The sequence below is a fragment of the Bos grunniens genome, chromosome 3 (genome assembly GCF_055505025.1).
Source record: "Bos grunniens cultivar Pamir isolate PY7600 chromosome 3, Bosgru_T2T1.0, whole genome shotgun sequence".
In the NCBI taxonomy this organism is placed as follows: Eukaryota; Metazoa; Chordata; class Mammalia; order Artiodactyla; family Bovidae; genus Bos; species Bos grunniens.
In genome coordinates this window covers 101,992,251-102,012,855 of record NC_141167.1, presented here as the reverse complement: position 1 = coordinate 102,012,855, position 20,605 = coordinate 101,992,251, and the positions used below count along the sequence as shown (strand labels likewise).

General features: G+C 45.0%; 2 protein-coding genes across 28 annotated transcripts in view; both read right to left on the bottom strand.

Moving 5' to 3' along the window:
- Positions 1-3,045: 3,045 nt before the first annotated feature.
- Positions 3,046-12,116, bottom strand: PSMD4 (proteasome 26S subunit ubiquitin receptor, non-ATPase 4). Of its 7 annotated transcripts, none has more exons than XM_086392589.1 (10): positions 12,056-12,116; positions 7,651-7,827; positions 6,322-6,436; positions 5,863-5,949; positions 5,552-5,620; positions 5,123-5,338; positions 4,622-4,739; positions 4,353-4,484; positions 4,201-4,268; positions 3,046-3,327 (listed from the first exon to the last, which is right to left on the bottom strand). In XM_086392589.1, exons 2-10 carry the CDS (start codon positions 7,770-7,772, stop codon positions 3,157-3,159), a joined length of 1,098 nt encoding a protein of 365 aa, XP_086248715.1. In that variant the 5' UTR covers positions 7,773-7,827; positions 12,056-12,116; the 3' UTR covers positions 3,046-3,156. The 7 variants fall into 7 exon arrangements, with proteins under 7 accessions (XP_086248715.1, XP_086248719.1, XP_086248716.1 ...); XM_086392593.1 differs by having other exon boundaries at positions 3,046-3,430; positions 4,631-4,739; XM_086392590.1 differs by having other exon boundaries at positions 4,631-4,739.
- Positions 12,117-18,588: 6,472 nt separating this feature from the next.
- The window catches only part of PIP5K1A (phosphatidylinositol-4-phosphate 5-kinase type 1 alpha), a 39,668-nt gene continuing 37,651 nt past the window's right edge, over positions 18,589-20,605 (bottom strand). For all 21 annotated transcript variants that reach the window (XM_086392572.1, XM_086392581.1, XM_086392571.1 and 18 more), the window contains 2 exons: positions 20,536-20,584; positions 18,589-20,219 (listed from right to left, as the gene is read on the bottom strand). In XM_086392572.1, coding sequence (XP_086248698.1) covers positions 20,217-20,219; positions 20,536-20,584 — 52 coding nt within the window. In that variant the 3' untranslated portion in view covers positions 18,589-20,216. The remainder of the gene's footprint in view (positions 20,220-20,535; positions 20,585-20,605) is intronic.

Genomic DNA, 20,605 nt, shown 5'->3' with positions numbered 1-20,605 from the left:
ACATTTTTCACAGTACTGCTGAAAAGCATACATGGACTATCAAACTGGGAGAGCTGAAAAAAGGAGGGGTCCATGGGCTGAGGATTTGAATCAGCCAGGAGCATTTCTTAAGTTGGACGTGTTGCCGTAAATACAGAAGAACGAACTGTGATGATGATCTCTGAATTGGAAGAGGCCAAGGTGTTGGTTGAGTCATCCTCATGAACACTGAAGTCACTCGGCTGGCATGCAGAGGGCCAGAGATGGGACACAGGGCCCATCACAACTAGATGGGCAAACTCTGCCAAACATGATTTGGCTGGGAAACTATCCCCAGACTCAGGAAAGCCAAAGTGACCATTATCTTTAAAACCAACGCCTATAAAAGACTGCCAAGTCGTACGTAGATGATGAGCCATTTGTCTCAAGTAAATATTGTCTCAAGTAAAAAATTCAAAAAAATACTAGTGTCCTGCTCAACATACACATTTTCAAACTCACTATTTAGAAATGGTACACACCCAATATGAACATAATGTAAGTACAGGGTAGGGTTTCTAGTTTGATTTTGTGGAAACTTGTTTACATTCAAGCATTAAAGTCTGACTTCAGGATACTGCAAATTAAATTCATGGAATCTTGGCCCAGGCAGAAGCAGCACCACAGTGAAAGGTTTTGTTGTTTTTTTTTCCCCAATAAATGCTGTAACAAGTGGCTTTCCATATTACAAAATTGAAATTGGATCCCTATCTCACTGTACACTGAGATAGAATAAGGAATTTCTATGTGAAGGGCAAAACCATGGAACTTTCAGAAAAAAATAGAATATCTTTCTGACCTATGGAAGAGTTTGCTGGACACAAGAAACACTAACTTTGAAAGAAAAGACTAAGAAATCTGACGTTAAATTTAAAAATTTTGGTCACTAAAGGGTACCTTTTAAAAAATGAAAAGGGATTCCCTGGTGGTCCAGTGGTTAGGGCTCAGTGCTTCCACTCCCAGGGCCCAGGTTCAATCCCTGCTTGAGGAACTAAGATCCCTTAAGCACGCACTATGTGCCAAAAAAACAGTGAAAAGACAAGTCAGAAACTTGACATACTTATAACAATATAGAACCAATAATGATTTAATACTAAGAACAAAGAACTTCTATAAAACATCAACACAAAGTTAACTCAAGGACTTCCCTGGTGGTACAGTGGATAAGAACCTGCCTGCCAACGCAAGGGACATGGGTTTAGTCCTTGGCCCGGGAAGGTTCCACGTGCTGCAGGGCAACTAAAGCCTAGGCGCACGGCTGCGGAAACCCTCGAGCTCAGATTCTGTGCGCTGCAGCAGGAGAAGCCACTGCCGGGAGCAGCCTGCACACCGCGACTAGAGAAAGCCCCTGCAGAGCAACGAAGACCCAGCCCACCAAAAAAAATGAACTCAAGAGAAAAATGAACAAAAAGTATGAAGAAATATTTCACAAAAATGGAAATATAAAGATCCATTTTTTAAAAAATTAAAGGATAATTAACCTCATTAGAGAAACACAAATTAAGATCACAATGAGTTATCTTTTATCCTCACTGGACTGGCAGAAATTAAGAACTTGTAATGGTCTTAAGGGCTGGAAAGGGATGAGTTCAATAGGAATTCTTAGACTGCAGGAAGGAGTGCAAATCCATACAACTACTTTGAAAAACAATTTATTATCCTGTAAAATATTCCTAAAGAAATTCCTGTATGGGTGCATCAGGAGATGTGTACAAAAAACACCGAGATCCTGTTGATACTAGAAAAATAACTACAGAGGCAATGCCAGATCCATCTACAAGAAAACGGTGAGATTGTAGAACATCCCCAGAATACATATACATCCATGAAAAATGAATGCAGCCACTAAGTGCAGCAACTCTGAAGAACCTAAGAAACAAAATGTTTGTTAAAAACCATGTCCTAAAAAAAAAAAAAGCAAAAAAACAAAACAAAACCAAAAAAACCCATGTCCTGCAAGTCTCAGAGCATAGGACTTTTTGGGGGAGGGCCTCGCCACGCAGCTTGTGGCATCTTAGTTCCCTGACCGGATATTGAACCCAGGCCCTGGCAGTGAACAAACCAAGCCTAACCACTGGACCACCTGCCAGGGAATGCCCTAAAACTATTTTTTATAAAGCTCAAACACATTAAAACAAAACATTCTTGTCAAGACACTTTATGTATATGAGAAGACATGAAGGGAAAAAAAATAATGTGAGATTCAGGATAAAAGTTCTGAGGAGGATGTGAAGAAGTGGGTTCAAGAAGGCTAGGTATGTGACAAGGTAATATTCTAGCTTACATTGAGCAATTTTAGATATGTTAATTTCTTTACATCTCACTTTATATATAGGTTAAGTATTTTATGTGTAAAATATTATTTACCTTTTCAAATATAATAGTAATAAAGGGAGAGATTATATGAATTGTGCATTCTATTTCATGCCCCACAAAAACCTGCCTCTAAATTTGGTGCTCCAACAAGATAAACCATGTTTCTCCTTCACAGACTTCCATCTTGTGAAAGGTCTCCAAGATCCCTGATATGCGGCATTCCGACTTTTCCACCTGTCTCCTGCTGTTTGCCAGCCCAAATAGTCTTTTTTTTTTTTTCCAAATACTCTTTAAGTGACAAGATGCCTCCACGCCATCAGCACACGCTATTCCTACTGAATGGAAACATCACCATCTCGTTTGCTGGCTGATGAACTTCTGGCCCCATTAAATGAGGGCTCAAATGTTGCCTTCGGGAACCTTCCCAGAGGCTACAAGGTTGTGGCCCTCTCCTCACTTCCACAGTGCCTTGTTCAGGCCTCTCTTTGGGCACTTGTTAGGTGCGAGTAACTGCTCATTTACAGGCTGGCCCTTCCCTAGATGCTGACTCCTCAATGGCCAGTACTGGCTTCTCTTCTCTGGGGCCCCAGTGCCTCACACAAATGGCTTTCAGTAAAGTTCTTCCTAAGAAAAGACTGTCCTGGGTGGAGATGGGTGGAAGGGGAATGGTCACAGGCAAAGTTACCAGTGTTTGAAGCAAAAAAGCAAAAAAAAAGTTGCCAAGCTTTATTTAGGGCGCAGTGGTTACAGACAACACCTCCGACCCTACCCCCCACCCCACCCAGCTTGGGCCCCTGGCCGGCTCATCCCCTCCCTCCAGTCTCACTTCTTGTCCTCCTCCTTCTTGTCCTTCTTGCCATCTTTGGTGGCCTGGGAGGCCAGGGAGCCCATAGCATTTCGAATGGCCTCATTGTTGGGATCCACGCCCGGAAGGTTCTCCAAGACACTCTGGAGGAATTCGGGGTCCTGCATCACGTCATAATCATCCTCCTCCTGAAACGGGGTCAGTGTCAGCCTGGTGAGGGGGGCTGGCTGCAGAGCAAGCCCGCGTGGGAGACGGGAGAGTACCACCACACGAGCTCCTCTTCTCACTTGACTGGCCAAAGACAGGAAGGAGGGTTTAGGAAAACCCCAGTGCCTATACACAGTATGCTGGAGCAGGGAAGGCAACCCGCTCTAGTGTTCTTGCCTGGAGAACCCCATGGGCAGAGGAGCCTGGTGGGCTACAGCCTACGACGTCGCAGAGTCAGACACAACTGAGCAACTAAGCACGTACAGAGTACGAACTTCAAACACTTGTTTTATTCTATTTTTGTTGTTGTTGTTATTGCATAGACATGGCTTTCCAGATCTTAGTTCATTGACCAGGGATTGAACCCCGGGGCTCCAGTAGTAAAAGCACTAAGTCCCAATCACTGGACCACCAGGGAAGTCCCCCAAACATTAAATTACCAACCAATTAGAGGAGAAGCCTGAGAACATTGCTTTTTGAGCTCAAAGGATAAAAACAGATGCCATGACCTTTAGGTTTCCTGCTATTAGACACCCACTCCCCCCTTTTGTTTTCCTGGACCCTCTTTTTATGCTCCTGGAAGATGGTATCACTGAGAACTGTCCAGACTGCTCCCACCAGCAAGGAAGGGAAATTACAGAATACTTACGACATTTCTCCAACTCTGGCCACCTTCTCCTTAGCAAGGTTTACCCACAAGAAACATTACCTCCATGGGTTTCTTTCCTTCTGCTCTAGAAAGAGCTCATCTATGAAACCCTGAGAGAGGAATGGTTCCAGCCCTAGCAGGCTGAGGATCTCAACACAGGGGATTTTAAGGCTGATGGCAGCATGGAGTCATCGCTGGCCCTCACCTTGGTGGGCTCAGATGTGTCCATGGCTGAACTGGCGTCCATGTCAGCTGACTCTGCCTGGCCAAACTCTGAGGAAGAAAGGTCAGTTTGCTCAGTTCCATTTCTTCCCGCAGTGTCTCTGCTGCAGCACGCCCACCCAGGCCCCGGCTCACCAGCACCCTGGAGGGACATCTGCATGGCGTAAGCAATCTGCTCCTCCTCAGTCATACTGCTCAGGTCAGGGAGCCCAGTGCGGCCAAACTCCTGCTGGCTGATGGTCATCTTCAGCAGGGCATCGTCCGAGTCTAGGGAAAGGAAGACAGCGGCAGGGTGGAACTGTGCCCACCCCCAAGCCCACGTGTTTCCACACCGCCAGAACTCCAGCCCCATCTACACCAGGCCTCCACAGAGCACCCCGCAGTCCCGGGACTTCAGATTCCACCTCTTTCACCTTCAGTCCCGGCCGCGGCAATCCCGGCCTCAGCGGCAGAGGCAGCAGCTGCCCGCCGTGCCTCTTCCTCTTGCCGCTGCCGCTGCTCTTCCATAGAAACACGCAGGGCCTGGCCACGGGTGAGCAAAGTCAGACATTCTCCGGCCCTCAGTCCCCTGGGGCACTGGGGAAGGCAGCTGAGGGTGGGGGACGGACTGGAAAGGGGCAGCTTCTGGTTTATACCCGTGGGGAAGCAGCTGGAGAGATGACAGATGACATGGGGGAAAGGATGGGCTTGGGAGAAACCTGGGGTTTCATGGAGAGAAGCGAAGAAGAGAGTCTGACAGTGGTGCCCCTAGAGATCGGACAGAATTATGGGGAAGAGGGACCTAGAGGGGGTCTGGGAAAACAAGCAAGGGTCCTTAGGACTGTCTAGCCCTAGAGAAGCTACATGCTGTGTGAGAAGGATCAAGAAGGACACCTGGGCGCTCCTGGAGGTCAATGTTTGCTCACCAGGGCCAGCTCAGGATCAGCGCTGGGATCCACTCCAAATTCAAAGTCACTGGCACCAAGACCCAGCATGGCACCACCTTCCCCAGCCAGAATGGGCGAGCTGATGAGGGCATCAGCCAAGCTGGGCCCAGGAGGCACTGTCACCAGGTGAGAACCGGTTCCATCTTTGCCATTCAATGTGTTTACAAAAGCGGTCAGCTTTTCTGTGTTTACCTCCTGGGGAGAGAAGAACACAGGAGGCTCTCCTTCCCGGCCTGCCCCCATTCTCTGCCACCAGCTCCTGTCTGCAGCCCCTCACCCCCATGCAGACACTCCTCTAGGCAAAGACTGTTCTCTATTTACAATCAAAACAGTCACTGGCCCCCAACCGGTCCTTACTCACCTCTTCCCCCAAATTGATAATGTCAACATTTACTTTCCCTTACTCACCTCTTCCCCAAAATTGATAATGTCAACATTTACTTTCTCCTTCTTGAGGCGTTTAGCCAGTTTCACCAGCTAGGAAGAAGGGGAGAGAAATGAGGAAGTCTGTTCCATACCACGAGGGAAGGTGACATACATCACAAGCATATAGGAGAGGGAGGACCTCTCCAAGGCCCCAACAGAAAAACTGAATTTTGTACAACCTCCTTTCCCCAAATTCATGGACCCAATGCTTCTTCCTGACTCTCCCAAGAGCCAACAGAAGCCCCCTCCCAAACATGTGGTGTCCAAACTCCCCGGCTGTCACTTGGACTCACATCCTTCTCATTGTCCTCCACAGGGCTTCCCACAAAGGCAATGATTCGCATCTTGTGATTCTTGCCCTGCCGGTGCTTCAAGGCCAGCTTGAAAAGGAAGAGGAAGTTCTTGGAGTCAGCCACAGGAATCCCCCAGCTCTTTCCTATCACTCTCTTATGGCTTCCATATACTTTGAGCCTATCATCACACTCACGCCAGATCTAAACCCCCTCCTCCTCCCTACCCTTCTCTCTGTGCCTCTCTGTGGATAAGGAAGAGGGGTTAATTCTCCATTCTAGGGACTTCCCCTTCATGATCTTCACCGATCATCCCACTCTATCTTTTCCACTCCTTTCTCTACATCATCTCTCTTCCCTGGTGCTGGTTCTCACTCCAAGAGTCTAGGGGGGAAATGAGTAAGGGTGGAGGCAGAATCCCAGAGCAAGGAGGAACCACCAGAGGGACCCTGCAGGACTCACATGGGCCACACGGATGCCAGTGCAGAAGGTGATCTTGCCCTTCGGCTGGACAGTGTGAAGCTTAGACAGGATGCGGCCAGTGTCTGGGGTGAGTGTGGTCAGCACTTCACAGTCACTGGAATGGGGAAGGAGCACTTCTGTGATTTCAGGGTAGGACAACTGCCTCCGAACTGTGTTCAACTCATGTTTTCTTTAGAGACCTTGATGATAACTGTTATCTCTATTTTTCCTAAACAAACATCTACTGTTTACAGAGTAGATCTTCCAAGTTCTCATCACAAGGAAAAAACTTTTAACTATGTGAGACATGGATATTAATTAAACTTACTGTGGTGATCACTTTGCGATATACACATTATCAAATCGTTACGTTGTATACCTCCAACTTACACAGTGTTACACGTCAATGACATAAAACTGGAGAGTAACTGGAGAAAAGTAGAGAAAAATCCCTACTGTGCGGATATGAAACACAGAAGATAAGAAGGGGGTCATTTTGAGAGAAGCTTGCCCTCTTCCAGTATGTCCCCCAACCTCTCTCATGCCATCTTCCTCTCAGGGGCCTGAGAATTCTCTACAATAGCTGGATGCTCCTTCTTCTCTCTCCTATCCTCTTCATTTTTAGACTCATTTTCTGGCTAATAACATGAATGCTGGGATGGGCAGTCACTCATTTGCGGATTATCAGTTCCTAAAACAAATTACTTTGGGGGTAACACGATGTGTGACATATGCCCTGGGAAGCTGACCCCAAATCACTTTTTATTATCTTTAAAATACAGTGAGGACTGCCCCGGTGGCACAGTGGCTGACAGTCCACCTGCCAACGCAGGGGACACAGGTTCAATTCCTGGTCCAGGAGGATTCCACGCGCCTCAGAGCAGCTAGATCTGTGCGCCCCAACTACCGAGACCGTGTGCCTAGAGCCTGTGCTCCACAGCAAGGGGAGAAGCCCTTGGGCTTAACGAGAAGCCCAAGCACCACAACTAGAGAGCAGGCCCCCCAACCAGAGAAAACCTGCATGCAGCAACAAAGAACCAGCACAACCAGAACATTAAAAATAGAAAAAATAAATAAAATAGAATACACTGAGATTTTATCACAGAAATTAAGCTTCACATTTCTATTAAATTCAGGTTGATATTAATTTTTTAAAAAACAAGTCGCTGCTTATATTTATATGGAGTAGTGAAGAAGGTAGTCTAGGAAGGTGATGGGCAAAAGCAGCCTCATGGAATCTACGAAAAGGCAGTGCCCTAGCGCCCTAGTGGGTCACAGACAGGAATCGCCCCGCCTCCCCCGCACGCCCGCCCGCCCTGCGCCACCTACTTGGCCAGTGTGATGAGGCCCACGTTGTTCTCAGGGTTGCTGCGGGTCTTGGAGTGACAGACTATATTGACAGCATCCTGTTGGGCCTGCAGCCGGGTGGGTAAGAAGTCCCCATTCCGCATGTACTCACTGTTGTCCACGCTGCCAGGTTAGAGGAGAAGCAGGAGACAGGCCACACTGAGGCCTGAGACATTCCGTCCAGTCCCAGGGACCACCCCCCTACCCCCAACAACTCTCCCATGAGGGGTGCCATGAGGCAGTGGCTCTCAGTCTTTGTGGACAGAGGATCAGCTGCAACTTTTTTTTTTTTTAATATACACATGACCAAGCCCTCCTCTAGACTTACTGACTCAAAATAACCAAAGGCAAAAAACCTTTTTAAATCTCCACAAGTAATTGTGTAAGTACGCAAGGCTGTGATCTACTAATGTACCATGTCCACCTTTTTATAAGGTGCCTTAGTATTATCAATCATGGTTGTGGAGAGACACGCTATCTGCTATTAAAATAGGAGTATTCCAAGGCAGGAAATCAACAGGGCAACTGAAAAATATTTATGAAATAACACACACTTGGCAGCACTGAATGTAGGAAAGTACAATCTAAATTATCTGGTTAAATGTTCAACAGCTTTGACAGCTGGACTGAACTGCAAAAACGAGGTTTCACAGATCTGGGGGTCTCACGTATTCTATCCCTATAGCTTTTCACAATCTGTAAGAATCCAAGTAACATGAAATACAAGCGCCAGGTTCCCGGAGACCAAAAGAAGGCAGAGAAGTGAGTAAGTTATCTACACCCCAGAAGAGAATGAATTCTTGACAGACTGAGGTCCCTCAAAACACTGAAAGCAAGCAGCAGACTCAGAGACAGCTCATCTCTCCTGGCAAGCTAAACGGGCTTGGAGGCCATTTTTTCTTTAGTATCCTTTGCCAGGCAATAAATACAAACCAAAAATGATGAAGAGAGGTAATTAAGAAGCTACTGGAAGACAAGCAGAAAAGGTTGGAAGGGCAGTGTTCAGGCAGGTTCAAATCCCTACTCTACTACTTGATAGTTCTATGGTCCTATAAGGAAGCTGCTGAATTTCTCTAAGGTCCAGGTACCTCATCTGTAAAATGGGTTTTATTATACCTACCTGGATAGTGCTGGCTATGAGGATTAAGCTCACAGAAAGTACTTAGCACAATGCCTAACAGTAAGCACGATACACAGACCAGTTCTTATAGAGGAAACTCAATCTGTATAAAGGAGGTCAAGGGCAGACTTCACTGACCATGCTACATTCTTTTTTCCCTGATACACTGTTTCCAATTCTCTCCCAACAGGGAAATAACTGCCTTCCTAGCTTCAAATACAGTGGTGGCTAAATATATGAAACAATGGAAGCTTTGAGGATCATCCAGCTGGAATAGCTACTAAGTACAAAGGCTGTGGGCAAGACCAGCAGATGGATGAAGGCTGGAAGAAAGATGTCAGAGGAAGACCTGCGGGCGGGAGGAGAGGGGTGTGGGGGGCGGCTTGAGAGGGAGGAAGAACCTACTGTGCAGAACAGGACAGCAGTCCTCATACTGTCACGAGTGCATCAGAACCACTCTGAGGGTGACAGTGCTGGCAGTGGTAAAAACAGATGCTTGCACACCTACATGTGCCCCCTAAAAACTGCAGTTTGGTTTTCCCAACATTGAACTTTATACAGACAGGATAATGCATGCATTTCCTGTGACTACTTTCGCTCAAAAGTAAGTAATTTTTCCCAATTAAAGTTTATATCAAAATAAGGGCTGACAAAATGATCCAGCTATTCCATAAAGCTTTCATCTAAAAAAAAAAATAAAATACAGATGCCTAAGCTTCCCTGGCTAGGAGTCTGAGCCACCAGACCAAGCAGAATCAAATATACACAACTTTTTAATAAGCTCCTCCAGAGAATTCTGAGGGACAGCAAAGCATGAGAAAAGCAGTGGCTTTCACTGCTATTCTATGGCTGGGCTGTTACAACAGGCTGCCAATGCATCACTCTGGACCTAATCTTTCCTCCTATACCTCAAGCCAGATCAGCATTCTTAAATCCCATTTTGTATACAGCTCTGGCTCCACCAGCCTCAGAACGTTTTCAGTAGTCCTCTATTGAAGGGTAAAGGGCAGAATTCAGCCTCCTTAACCCGACACCTGTGCTCTTCTACCTGGCTGCATCCCCCTTTCTCCAAAAAAGGGAACCACCTTCAACCAACAACCGAATAATGAAGTCACGCTAGTCCAGTTTCTACTCCCTAAACAAGCCTTGAGAATGTACACTTCAGCAGCTTTCCTTATGCCCTTCTCCTTACATGTAATGGCCTCTCCTTAACATCTAAGTCCCTTCAGGGACCCTCTTAAATTCTTTCCTGAGGACTTCTTAAGCATCATGGCAACTAACAGATGCACAGTGCTGCGCAGTTTACAGAGCACCATGACACACACTGCCTACCTGTGCTATGAGAAAAGTAGATGTTACTATTACATTCTCATTTTAGAGCTAAAGTGAGAGATTTACTACATTCTCAAGAACATGCAGCTGGAAAGTACCCAAAACACAGGTTTTTGGATTCCAAATCCTGTCCTCTTTCTACTCTTAACTTGCTTTCTCCCAGAGGCTGCCATATTTAGCAAATGAAAATACAGGGCTCCCAAAATTCCCTGGTGACACAGTGGTAAAGAGTTCGCCTGCCAATGCAGAGAACATGGGTTCGATCCCTGGTCTGGGAAGATCCCACATGCTACATAGCAACTAAGCCCGAGTGAGCGGCAACTGCTGAGCCTGTGTGCCACAACTACTGAAGCTCTGGCGCCTAGAGCCCGTGTTCACAGCAACCAGAACCCTGCAAACCCTCACAACAAACAGTAGCCCCGGCTCCCAGCAACCATAGAAAGCCCAGGCAAAAGCAATGAAGACCCGGCACAGCCAAAAATAAGAGAAAATACAGGACTCCCAGTTAAATCTGAATTTCAGACAAACAACAGAAACTTTCTAGTGAAAGTATGTCCCATGCAATATGTGGGACACACACATAGCCATTTTGATATTAAAAATAATTGTTTTTCTGAAATTCAAATTTTATTGGGCATCCTATGTGTTATCTGGCAACAGTATCTTCGCAGCAAAAAGAAAACCCTTAGGTGTCTGTCCCATGCAACTGGAGATTTGTGTGCGTTTGTGTACTATTCTGTTTTCATTCTAGGCTCACACTTAGAAGAAACTCTTGAAACCTTGCAAAAGTGTGGTCCTCAGTTCCTAATAGCTACTCAGCCACGTCTGAGACTGATGAAGACAGAGAGCTCACTGGATAAGAGCCGAAGTGTCTTTGAGTCAGATAATCCTGGGTTTAAACCTAGGCTCCACCACTTAATCGGCTGTGTGATTTTGTGTAAGTCATTTAAAACTGCCGAGACGCGGTATCCTCATCTGTAAAAGGGAGGGAGTATTGTGAGGCTTAAGTGAGATGAAGCAAATCAACTGCCTAGCATTTAGAAGGTAGCTTAGTCGGTAAGGGCTTCCCTGGTGGCTCAGACGTTAAAGTGTCTGCCTGGGTTCGATCCCTGGGTCTGGAAGATCCCCTGGAGAAGGAAATGGCAACTCACTCCAGTACTCTTGCCTGGAGAATCCCATGGACGGAGGAGCCTGGTGGGCTATAGTCCATGGGGTCACAAAGTGTCGGACACGACTGAGTGACTTCACTTCACTTCACTTCTTAGTCGGTAAAGAATCTGCCTGCATTACAGGAGATCCGCATTCGTTCCCAGGGTCGGGAAGATCCTCTGGAGAAGGAAATGGCAAACCACTCCAGGATTCTTGCCTGGAAAATCCCAGGGACAGAGGAACCTAGCGGGCTACAGTCCATGGAATGGCCAAGAGTCCGACACGACTTAGCGACTAAGCCACAAACACTTATAAAGTACTCTTGTAGTGCCTTTGACGGTAACACCAGGAAAAGCAAAGGAGTCGGCGACAAGTGAATGGGGAGAGGAAGGGATTTGAAACTCTCTTCCTAACTAACACCCATCATTTTGAAAAGAAGAGAGGAAGGCAGAAGACTATCATGGTGAGTCCGAGAAGCAGGACTCTAGCTAAAGACAGGTAGGCTGGTCTAGAGAAGACGACGCTGTGATGGAGAAAAATAGCAGGGCCGGTCAATGACCGTCCGCGGACTGAGGGTTAAGAGGGCTACCTCGGGCCTGTCCGTCTGGAACTACCTCTGGGGCCCCGGGATGACTCAGGGAGTCGCTGGAGCTCCTTTCCTCCCGGCCCAAGGCCTCATCTTTTCCACCAGGCCCCCCTCCCCCACCCCAGGCCCGCCCGGCCTCCGAGCTACAGGCGCCCCCGACCCAGTCCCGCTCCCCAAGGGGGCCCGAGGTGGCTCCTCACCAAACCATAGTGCTTTCCAACACCATCGTGCCTCCTTCCTCCCTCCCCGACCGGCTCTCCTAGACCACTAAACAACAACTCCTCCAATTGGCCCAGCGCGCATCACCAATCACTGATCTCGGTTGGGCCAGCTGGTTCCGCCTTCATCCCCGTGTTGCTTTCTGGGAGTTGTAGGCGCCGCCAGAAAAAAAAAAAAGTGGGAGCTGTTTGGGGCGGAGGGAGGGGCCAAGTAACACAAAAAAGTGGGCCACACCTCCACCTGCCCTGCCATTCACGTTTTCTGGTGGCGTTCCTTGCCGAGATCTAAGAGAAAATGTGAAGGAACTTCTGAAAGTGCTGAGGCTATGTCTATTCCAGCATCATCTTTTTTAAAAAAGTGGTGGGATGACTACTGACTACTGACTTTTCAGCTCCCCCGGTTCCCCATGGCACTTTGTTCATCAAACTACTAAGCACTTATACCTCTGAATTGCATTTGTTTGTGTATCTGTCTTTCCCATTTCATTAAGGGCAAAAGAAAGTGAAAGTGTTAGTCACTCAGTCGTGTCCCCCTCTTCGCAACCCCATGGATTGTAGCCCGCCAGGCTTCTCTATCCGTGGAATTCTCCAGGCAAGAATTCTGGAGTGGGTGGCCATTTCCTTCTGCAGGGGATCTTCCCCAATCCAGGGATCGAACCGATCTCCTGCACTGCAGGCAGGTTCTTTACCGTCTGAGCCACCAGGGAAGTCCCAATTAAAGGCGAGAAAGCTGTCAATCTCTGCTATGCCTAAGTCCACGACAAAGCCTGACATATGGTAGGAAGGCAGAAAAAAGTTTAATGAATCAATAATTTTAACTAATCTCCCAAAGAATGGGAGACAACCTAGTCAATCATTTTCGCTTTTTAATCAAGAATCACATTTTAGGGACTTCCCCGGCAATCTAGTGGCTAAGACTGTGCTCCCAGTGCAGGGGGCCCCATCCCTGGTCAGGGAACTAGATCCCACATGCCACAACTAAGACCCAGTGCAGCCAAAAAAAAGAATTACATTTTTAAATGTCTTAGGGGATTTCCCTCCTGGTACAGCGATTAAGACTCTGCACTTTCAGTGGAGGGGCTGTGGGCTCAATCCCTGGTCGGGTGACTAAGATCCCACATCTATCATGGTATGGCCAAAAAATAAAAATAAAATTATTTTAATTAAAAATGCCTTGGCTGGAAATTCCCTGACAGTTCAGTGGTTAGGACTCTGCACTTCCACTGCAGAGGGCACCAGTTTGTTCCTTGGTCAGGGAACTAAGATCTGCATGCCTTGGCCTGGCTATAAATAAATAAATAAATGCCTTGGCTTACCTACACACACACTCCAAAGAAAAACTGGAAATTCCAGGTGTCTATTTTGGAGGACGTGGGGGAAGGAGCAGGGAACCCAGACATGACTACAGAGATGGTAGATGGAGATGGCAAGTGTGTTGTAGACATTACATAGATATTGATAAAGTTTTAATGGATATGCTCAAAAGTTATTGGTGACCATTAAAGGTATAGGAGTAAAATCTCTGTATTACTAAGGGGAAAAAATCTGTTACTATAATCATAGACAAGAAAAGGAAGAAAAATAAAGCATAGAAAAATCATTAGTGAAAAGTTCAAATATAAACAAAATATGAATGTAAGACATACCAAACTGACAAAAGGTAAAAAATAAAAGGAAAGGAAAAAACAACATATCAGGCAATAGCAATAAAAGAAAGCATGTGTAGCTATATAAATATTGTACAAATAGAAACCAGAGTCTCTTGAATTGCAGGTGGATTCTTTAACAGCTGAGCTACCTAAAAGTCCAGCTATATACATACTGTACAAATAGAAATCAACATAAATCGGTGAAGTCAAATCCAAAGTATTTCATAAAAGATAAGATTCAACAACAAAAAATGTTCTGAGTTAATCAGGATAATGCAACTCTAAAGACAATTTGAACATCAGGAATTATTATAAATTAGTGTTCTTCTAAAATGTATAAGTAGATAAACATTCAGCCCAAACTAAAGGAAGTGAATAGGAAGTGAATTAATACTGTCATCACTGTTTTGGGATTCATCATGTCTATACAGGGAGGTTGCTGTCACCATCTCAGCCTTAGTCAGATACTTAACAGATTGTGACCAGTTTTTAATTACACTTTGAAAAGTCCTTGTAGATATTGCAAATACAAAATAGGGTGGTCATAAAAAAATGAGTTAGTAAATAGGTCCTATATGATGGATTTGATTCAACCTGGAGAATGCAGAATTCATACTCTCTTCATACAGAAGATGTCCTGTTAGAACTATGTCAGAAGCTGTTCAATGAAGAGATATGTGAGTTGCAAGAATGATCATGAGATCATGAGAGGTGTAATCTGATAGGATTAGAGTTCAGTAAAACAAGAGCTCCAATATGAAAAAAAGCAAAAACAATTCATTTACCTGTGGGTCAGACACTATTCTAGGCACTTGGAAGGAAACAAAATAAAGTCTGCCTTTGTGGAGCTCGCTTTCTATGGGGGAAGGCAAATAATGAACCAATAAGTCAATGTTGAATAACGATGACACTAGGGTAGATGTGTGTGTGTGTGTGTGTGTGTGTGTGTGTTTATATATAAACAGGATATTAGGGAAGACTTACAATTGAAAAGAGACTTGAAGGATACCTGGGGAAAAGAAAAAGTGCAAATGCTCCAAGGCAAGAGTGTATTTAAGAACATGATGGCCAGTAGAGACTAGAGTAGAGGGAGAGAAGAAATGAGACCAGAAAGGCAAAGGGAGAAGAAAGGTCAGATTACGTACAGCAGTAAAGATTATTTTAAGGACTCTGAGATAGGAGCTGTTGGAAAGTTTCAGCACAGGGTCTGTGTTTTAACAGTTCACTCTGGCTTCTGCATTGAGAACAGACTGTGGGGGAAAGAATAGGATACAGACCAGTTAGGAGACCATTTCAATAATCAGGTATGATGGTGGCTTACTGTAGGGTGGTAACAAGATGTGAAAATAGTGACATGTGGATGAATTTTGCATATGTCATGAGATATAAAACTTAGGGATTTCCCTGGCAGTCCAGTGGTTAAGACTCCATGCTCCCAATGCAAAGGTCATGGGTTCAATCCCTGGGTCAGGAAACTAAGATGTCACATGCTGCTTGGCCCACCCCCGCCCCTCCAAAATTCTATGATACAAGACTTTAAAAACTTGCCAATGGATTTGATGGAGGATGTAAGGAAAGGGGGTGTTCAGGGGTTATTAGAGTTGGTTCTAAGCAACTATTTCTGAAGATGGGCTAGGAGGGGCAGGAACCAGCAATTCAGTTTTGGACATATATTAGGTTTAAGACACTTATTAGACACCTAAATGGAGATGTCAAGTAAGTGGGTAGATATGAGTTTGCAGTTCAGACAAAAAATCTGGGCTAGAGATAGAAATTTGGGAGTTTTTAGTTGATCATGAGGTGACAGGGGAGTTGGACAAATGATACAGGGTCTTTAGGACTTTGAGAGTGAAGGTAGGCTAAAAGAAGGGGTCCTATGATTGAGCCCTGGACTTAAAAGTCATACATTTTGAGGCTAGAGAGAAAAGGAGGAACCAGAAAAGAGGATGGAGATGGAGCAGTGCAGCGGCACCTTGGTGAGGACAACCAGGAGGAAGCACGTGGTATCCCAGAAGCTAAATGAAGAAAATATTTATTTCTAGGAGTGAGTAATAAACTGTCAGGTGCTGCTGACCTGTCAAGTAAGATGAGGACTGATATATTTAGCAACATGAAGGTCATCAGTGACCTTAGAGTTCAAGAGAGATTGGGGTCAAACAGCTATTTGTAAAAACTCATTTCTAAGACAAGTTTTCCAACTTTGATCACTGGATATTATTAAGGAATTACTAATTTTTAAAGGCATGGTGATATTGTTGTATTGTACCTTTAGCTCTTGACCTATATGTTGAAGTGTTTATGCATGAAATGATACAATGTTTGGGATTTTTTTTATTGGGGTATAGCTGCTTTTGTCTGGGATTTTAAAAACAGTATTTATTTGGCTGTGCCAGGTCTTAGTTGCAGCATGTGGGATCTAGTTCCCCAACCAGAAACTGAACCCAGGCCCCCTCCACTGAGCAGAGTCTTAGCAACTGGACCACCATGTAAGTCCAGGTGAATCCCTGCGTGGAATTTAACATAATCCTTTGGAGGTGCAGAGAGAAGGGAAGGGTTGGGTAGAAGGTATAGATGAAACAGATTGGCCTTATTTACAGACAAATATTGAAGCTGGGTGATGCATACATGTCAATTTACTATATTTTTAGCTTGAAATTTTCCATAATAAAATTAAAAAAAAATTCTTTTCAAAAGAGAGGGAAAATTGGAAACAGCTGATGCAGTTAATGGAGAAGGAAACAGCAACCCACTCCAGTACTCATGCCTGGAAAATCCCATGGACCGAGGAGCCTGGTGGGCTACAATCCATGGGGTCACAGAGAGTCGGACACGACTGAGCGACTTCTGTGTGTATGTGTGTGATGCATTTAATGAACTTTTAATGGGCCCCCTACATTGGGAGTGCGGAGTCCTAGCCACTGGACCACCAGGGAAGTCCGTTTGATGAACTTTTAAGAAGTAATTTTACAAAAGATACTGATTTGTTTTTGGGTCTTTGAAAAGCTAAAGAATGAACAATTTAATCTGAAATCTACTTTAACTAGCAACTCTTTGTTTAAAGAATGAATGAGACTCCATCTGTGATAAATAACTTTTTTGACTAGCTGAATTTGACATGTTTAAGAGTAAAACATTAGACTAGGATTTCCAGGTTATATATCCTATAGTTTGATTTTCCTCATTTTTGGAATAGGCCCTACTTGCAAGTGAATATAGATGGCAGGGTACAGCTGTAAAGTAGTAGCTGCTGCTCACCACTAGAGGGACCCTCTGACCACCAGAGGGTATCCAGTACACCCCCAGTTGCCTGAGTAAGTTGAAGAGTGACAAGTTAAGAGCTGCCAGCAGGATCATTTTTCCCCTAAGATACGTTCAGATTTAATTCCTATTTGGGAAAAAGTCTTCTTATCCAGTCTAAAGGAGGACTGAGCCTCTGACTTAAAATTCAAAACGTTGAGAATCCTGAATTCCTCCTTCATTCCAGTTACTTGTTCTATCATAAAATTTATTACCATCTCAATTCTCTTCCCTCCTCTCCAGTTGGTATTGCCATCATCCTAAATGCACATTACTTCACACCTAAATTATCCGTCTAACTTGTCAACTTTTTCTATCTGCTGTGATAGAACTATCATCAGATTGGCTTTGGAATTCTTTTACATTCCACTTATGGACAAAAACATTCTACACTTCCCTGACTACAGCTTAAAATAAAAATCCCTCAGCTTAGCAGCCAGGGTTTCCAGTGTTGGCTCCACCCATACTTATTCCAATATTCTCCCTCAGATCTCCCTCCACCATTGCTTTCACCATGGTCTCTTCCTTGCTCTCTGCAACAGGCCATTCTGTTGGGAGTAGAGACAATGCTGCTGTCCTCGACTGTCAAGCGCTCATGCCCATTCTCATACTTCTAAGGCACTTGTGCTCAAGTGAAACTTTCCCCAACACTTCAGGCCCACAGTAACCTCTAATTTCCCTTAAAAAAAAAAAAGTGTTTATTTTTGATTGCACTGGATTTTCCCTGCTGTGCATGGGCTTTCTCTAGTTCTAGTGAGTGGGTTCTACAGCACAGGCTTAGTTGCCCCTTGGCATGCGGAATCTTCAAGGAGCAGGGATCGAACTCATGTCCCTTGCTTTGGCAGAGGGATTCTTAACCACTGGACCACCAGGGAAGTCCACTTCTAATTTTCTTATTTCATGCTCTGTACCACTCTTTCAGAAATCACATCTCATGTATTCTTTCTGTATGCATGTATGTTGTACTCTTCTGGACTCTGTAAACCCTTTAAGATCAATTACTTCTTTTAACCTTCAACTACCCAGAGCACTGACTGTTCTTACTCATTAGCTGCTGCATAATTTGTAGAATGATCTTAACAAAGTAGGGAATAGTGGTGTGGAAAGGAACATCATAAGCTCAACCTCACAGAAGTTAGAAAAACACATTGCTGAGAAAAGCAGTCTGTATACTTTTTTAAGAAAACTTGGAGCCAAGTTGAGGGAAGGAAAGGGAGAGAATCCTCGGGCCAACAAATCTTAAGCTTGCTTTTCCTACTGTCCCTCTCTTTTCCTCCTAAAGCCAAGCAAAATTTTGAGCTTTGGATCTCCAAATCCCTAGGCAACAGACCACCATTAATTCCTTTTCTAGTCATTCACAGCTTTTCCTTGTCAAGTTTAAGTTGTTAAGATGGAGGAGGTGGCCAGAAGGTAATGAATGAAATCATTTCTCTCAGCCTGAGTTAGTCCAAAGCTGGAGTGAGGAAAACTGGAAAGGATGCATTCATTCCGGGCAGTATGAACAAAACAGCCTGGGGTAGAAGGGTGGAGCAGATGGTGTATGATAAAGAATCTAGAGGAAGCAAGAAGTCTAAATAACTGACAAAAGTTTAATGCATTAAAACCAGATACTTATCGCTTTTATACTGTATTTGCCATTTCTGAACAATACAAAGTAGAGGCAAATAGTGACACTTCATAAAAATGTCGACTCCCCATCCCCATCCTTAAGACCCAGCCTCCCTCAAATATTCCCTCCCACCCGTGACAGAACTCTGTCCTGAATAAAACACTTAAATACATCATAAATAGTAAATTATGAAAAAAAAATAGCAAGAATTGTTTCTTTCCTTCTTGTAAAAAAGAACATGGCAGCAAAGACAGGCAGCCAGAAACTGGCTGGGGGTGTCTAATATAGACAGTTACTCAGGGTGTGGACTAAGCTACTATCAAGGCAGGGTGGGATGGAGAGGGGACAGTACAGGGATCAACAATCTGCCAGACACACCAGGACCCCTTTCCCCCAACGAGGAGGAGGATCAGATAGTGAACTCAGGGAGAAAAGGGATTACACAGCCCCCATTTCCACGTTCTCTGCGTGAAGAGAGGCGGGGGGGCGCGGGGCACAGCAGTGACTGCACTAAGGCAAGAATCTGCTGGCTCCCTATGCGCTTGAGAGAACATTCTCTAGCCTCACAGTTACCTGTTCAACAGACAGGTACCCCGTCTCCATCTCAGCTCCACCAACAGCAGAACACTGTAGGAAAAGGTGGAAGAGCAAGGAAGACATCTCCTTTGGAGAAGAAATCTAAAATTCATTTGATAAGTCTTCATATTTAGAAAAACAAGCAGAATACATTTCAAATTGCAGAAGAGTAATAATGATTATGGCCTGGCAGTGAGTAGGGTTCTGCCTAGGAAGGGTTCTGACCTGTGAGCCCCAAGACTGCACCACTGTTTAACAAGAGGGGTAAAGACGACCCCGTGTCCCACTCTCTCCATTCCTTCAGCCTTAAGACATTCACTAAGAGAGGAGGAGTTCAAGAGGAGCTGCTCCCAGCACAGCAGTCCCCACCTTCTGTTTCTCAAATACCAGGGCTCTTCTGAGGGAACCCTGCGAATAGGCCTCTCTCCAATACTTCTGGAGTTTTGATCTGAAAACTGGTTTGAAATTGTGTGCTATTTTCCTTTTCCTTTTTTAAGGAAACAAAAGGAGAGGGTTGGGAGGTTAAACACCCCCCAGAAAATCTTTACGAAGATTACAGGCGTCTTCTTCCAGAGAAAGAGTTAAGGTAGGGATAATGTACCAGCCAGTCTGTCCTGAGGAAATTAAAGAGTCCAGCTCCTGATGAAAGGTAGATGAGGGGGGAAGAAAATCGCCAAGTCCAGCAATCCCACTTTCAACAGGAAGAAGGGGGATCTGAAACCATTCAGTTGTGGAAGCCAAGGCTGGTGAGTTGAAAACTGGTTTCACCCAGCTTGGGAGTGGAGAGGATGCTGCTGTCCTCAACTGTCCCAGCACTAATGCCCGTTCATAAGGGACGGAAAGGAGAAAGGTTCTTCTTCTTCGGGGGGAGATGGAGAGCTCTCCTAGCTTCCACTGCACTCCTTTTTTGATGGCCAAGAAAAAGAAAACTCAGCACTGCTGGGTCAAGGGCTGACATCTTGGGATCACAGAGGTGGTTGAGTCTCGCTCCAAGTCTTCTGAGGACTTTTGCTCACTGAAAGGTAAAGGGTATAAAGTTAAGGACGAGGAGTATGAGATAAGGGGACAGCAAAGGAATTCAAGTTAATTTCAACCTAGATGGCAGACCTAAAGAGTTTCCTGCTAATCCAGTCTCAGCTTCCAAGTACACAGAACCAAAAAAAAAAAAAAATCCACCCCTACTCAAAACCAAAAGTTTTTAAAGTAAGATTTAGGGGAAGGGGGGCACCCAGTCCCCCTAACCCTGACAACTACTTCCTTGCTCTACTCCATCAGTAATGCTGTTTATACCCTTTCAAAGCAGCCACCTCCCCCACATCCCAGAAACTTACATGGATGAACTCTGACTCTGGAACTTCATGTTTTTCCAAGAGGGTTGAACTAACAGGAGTGGGGAAAAAA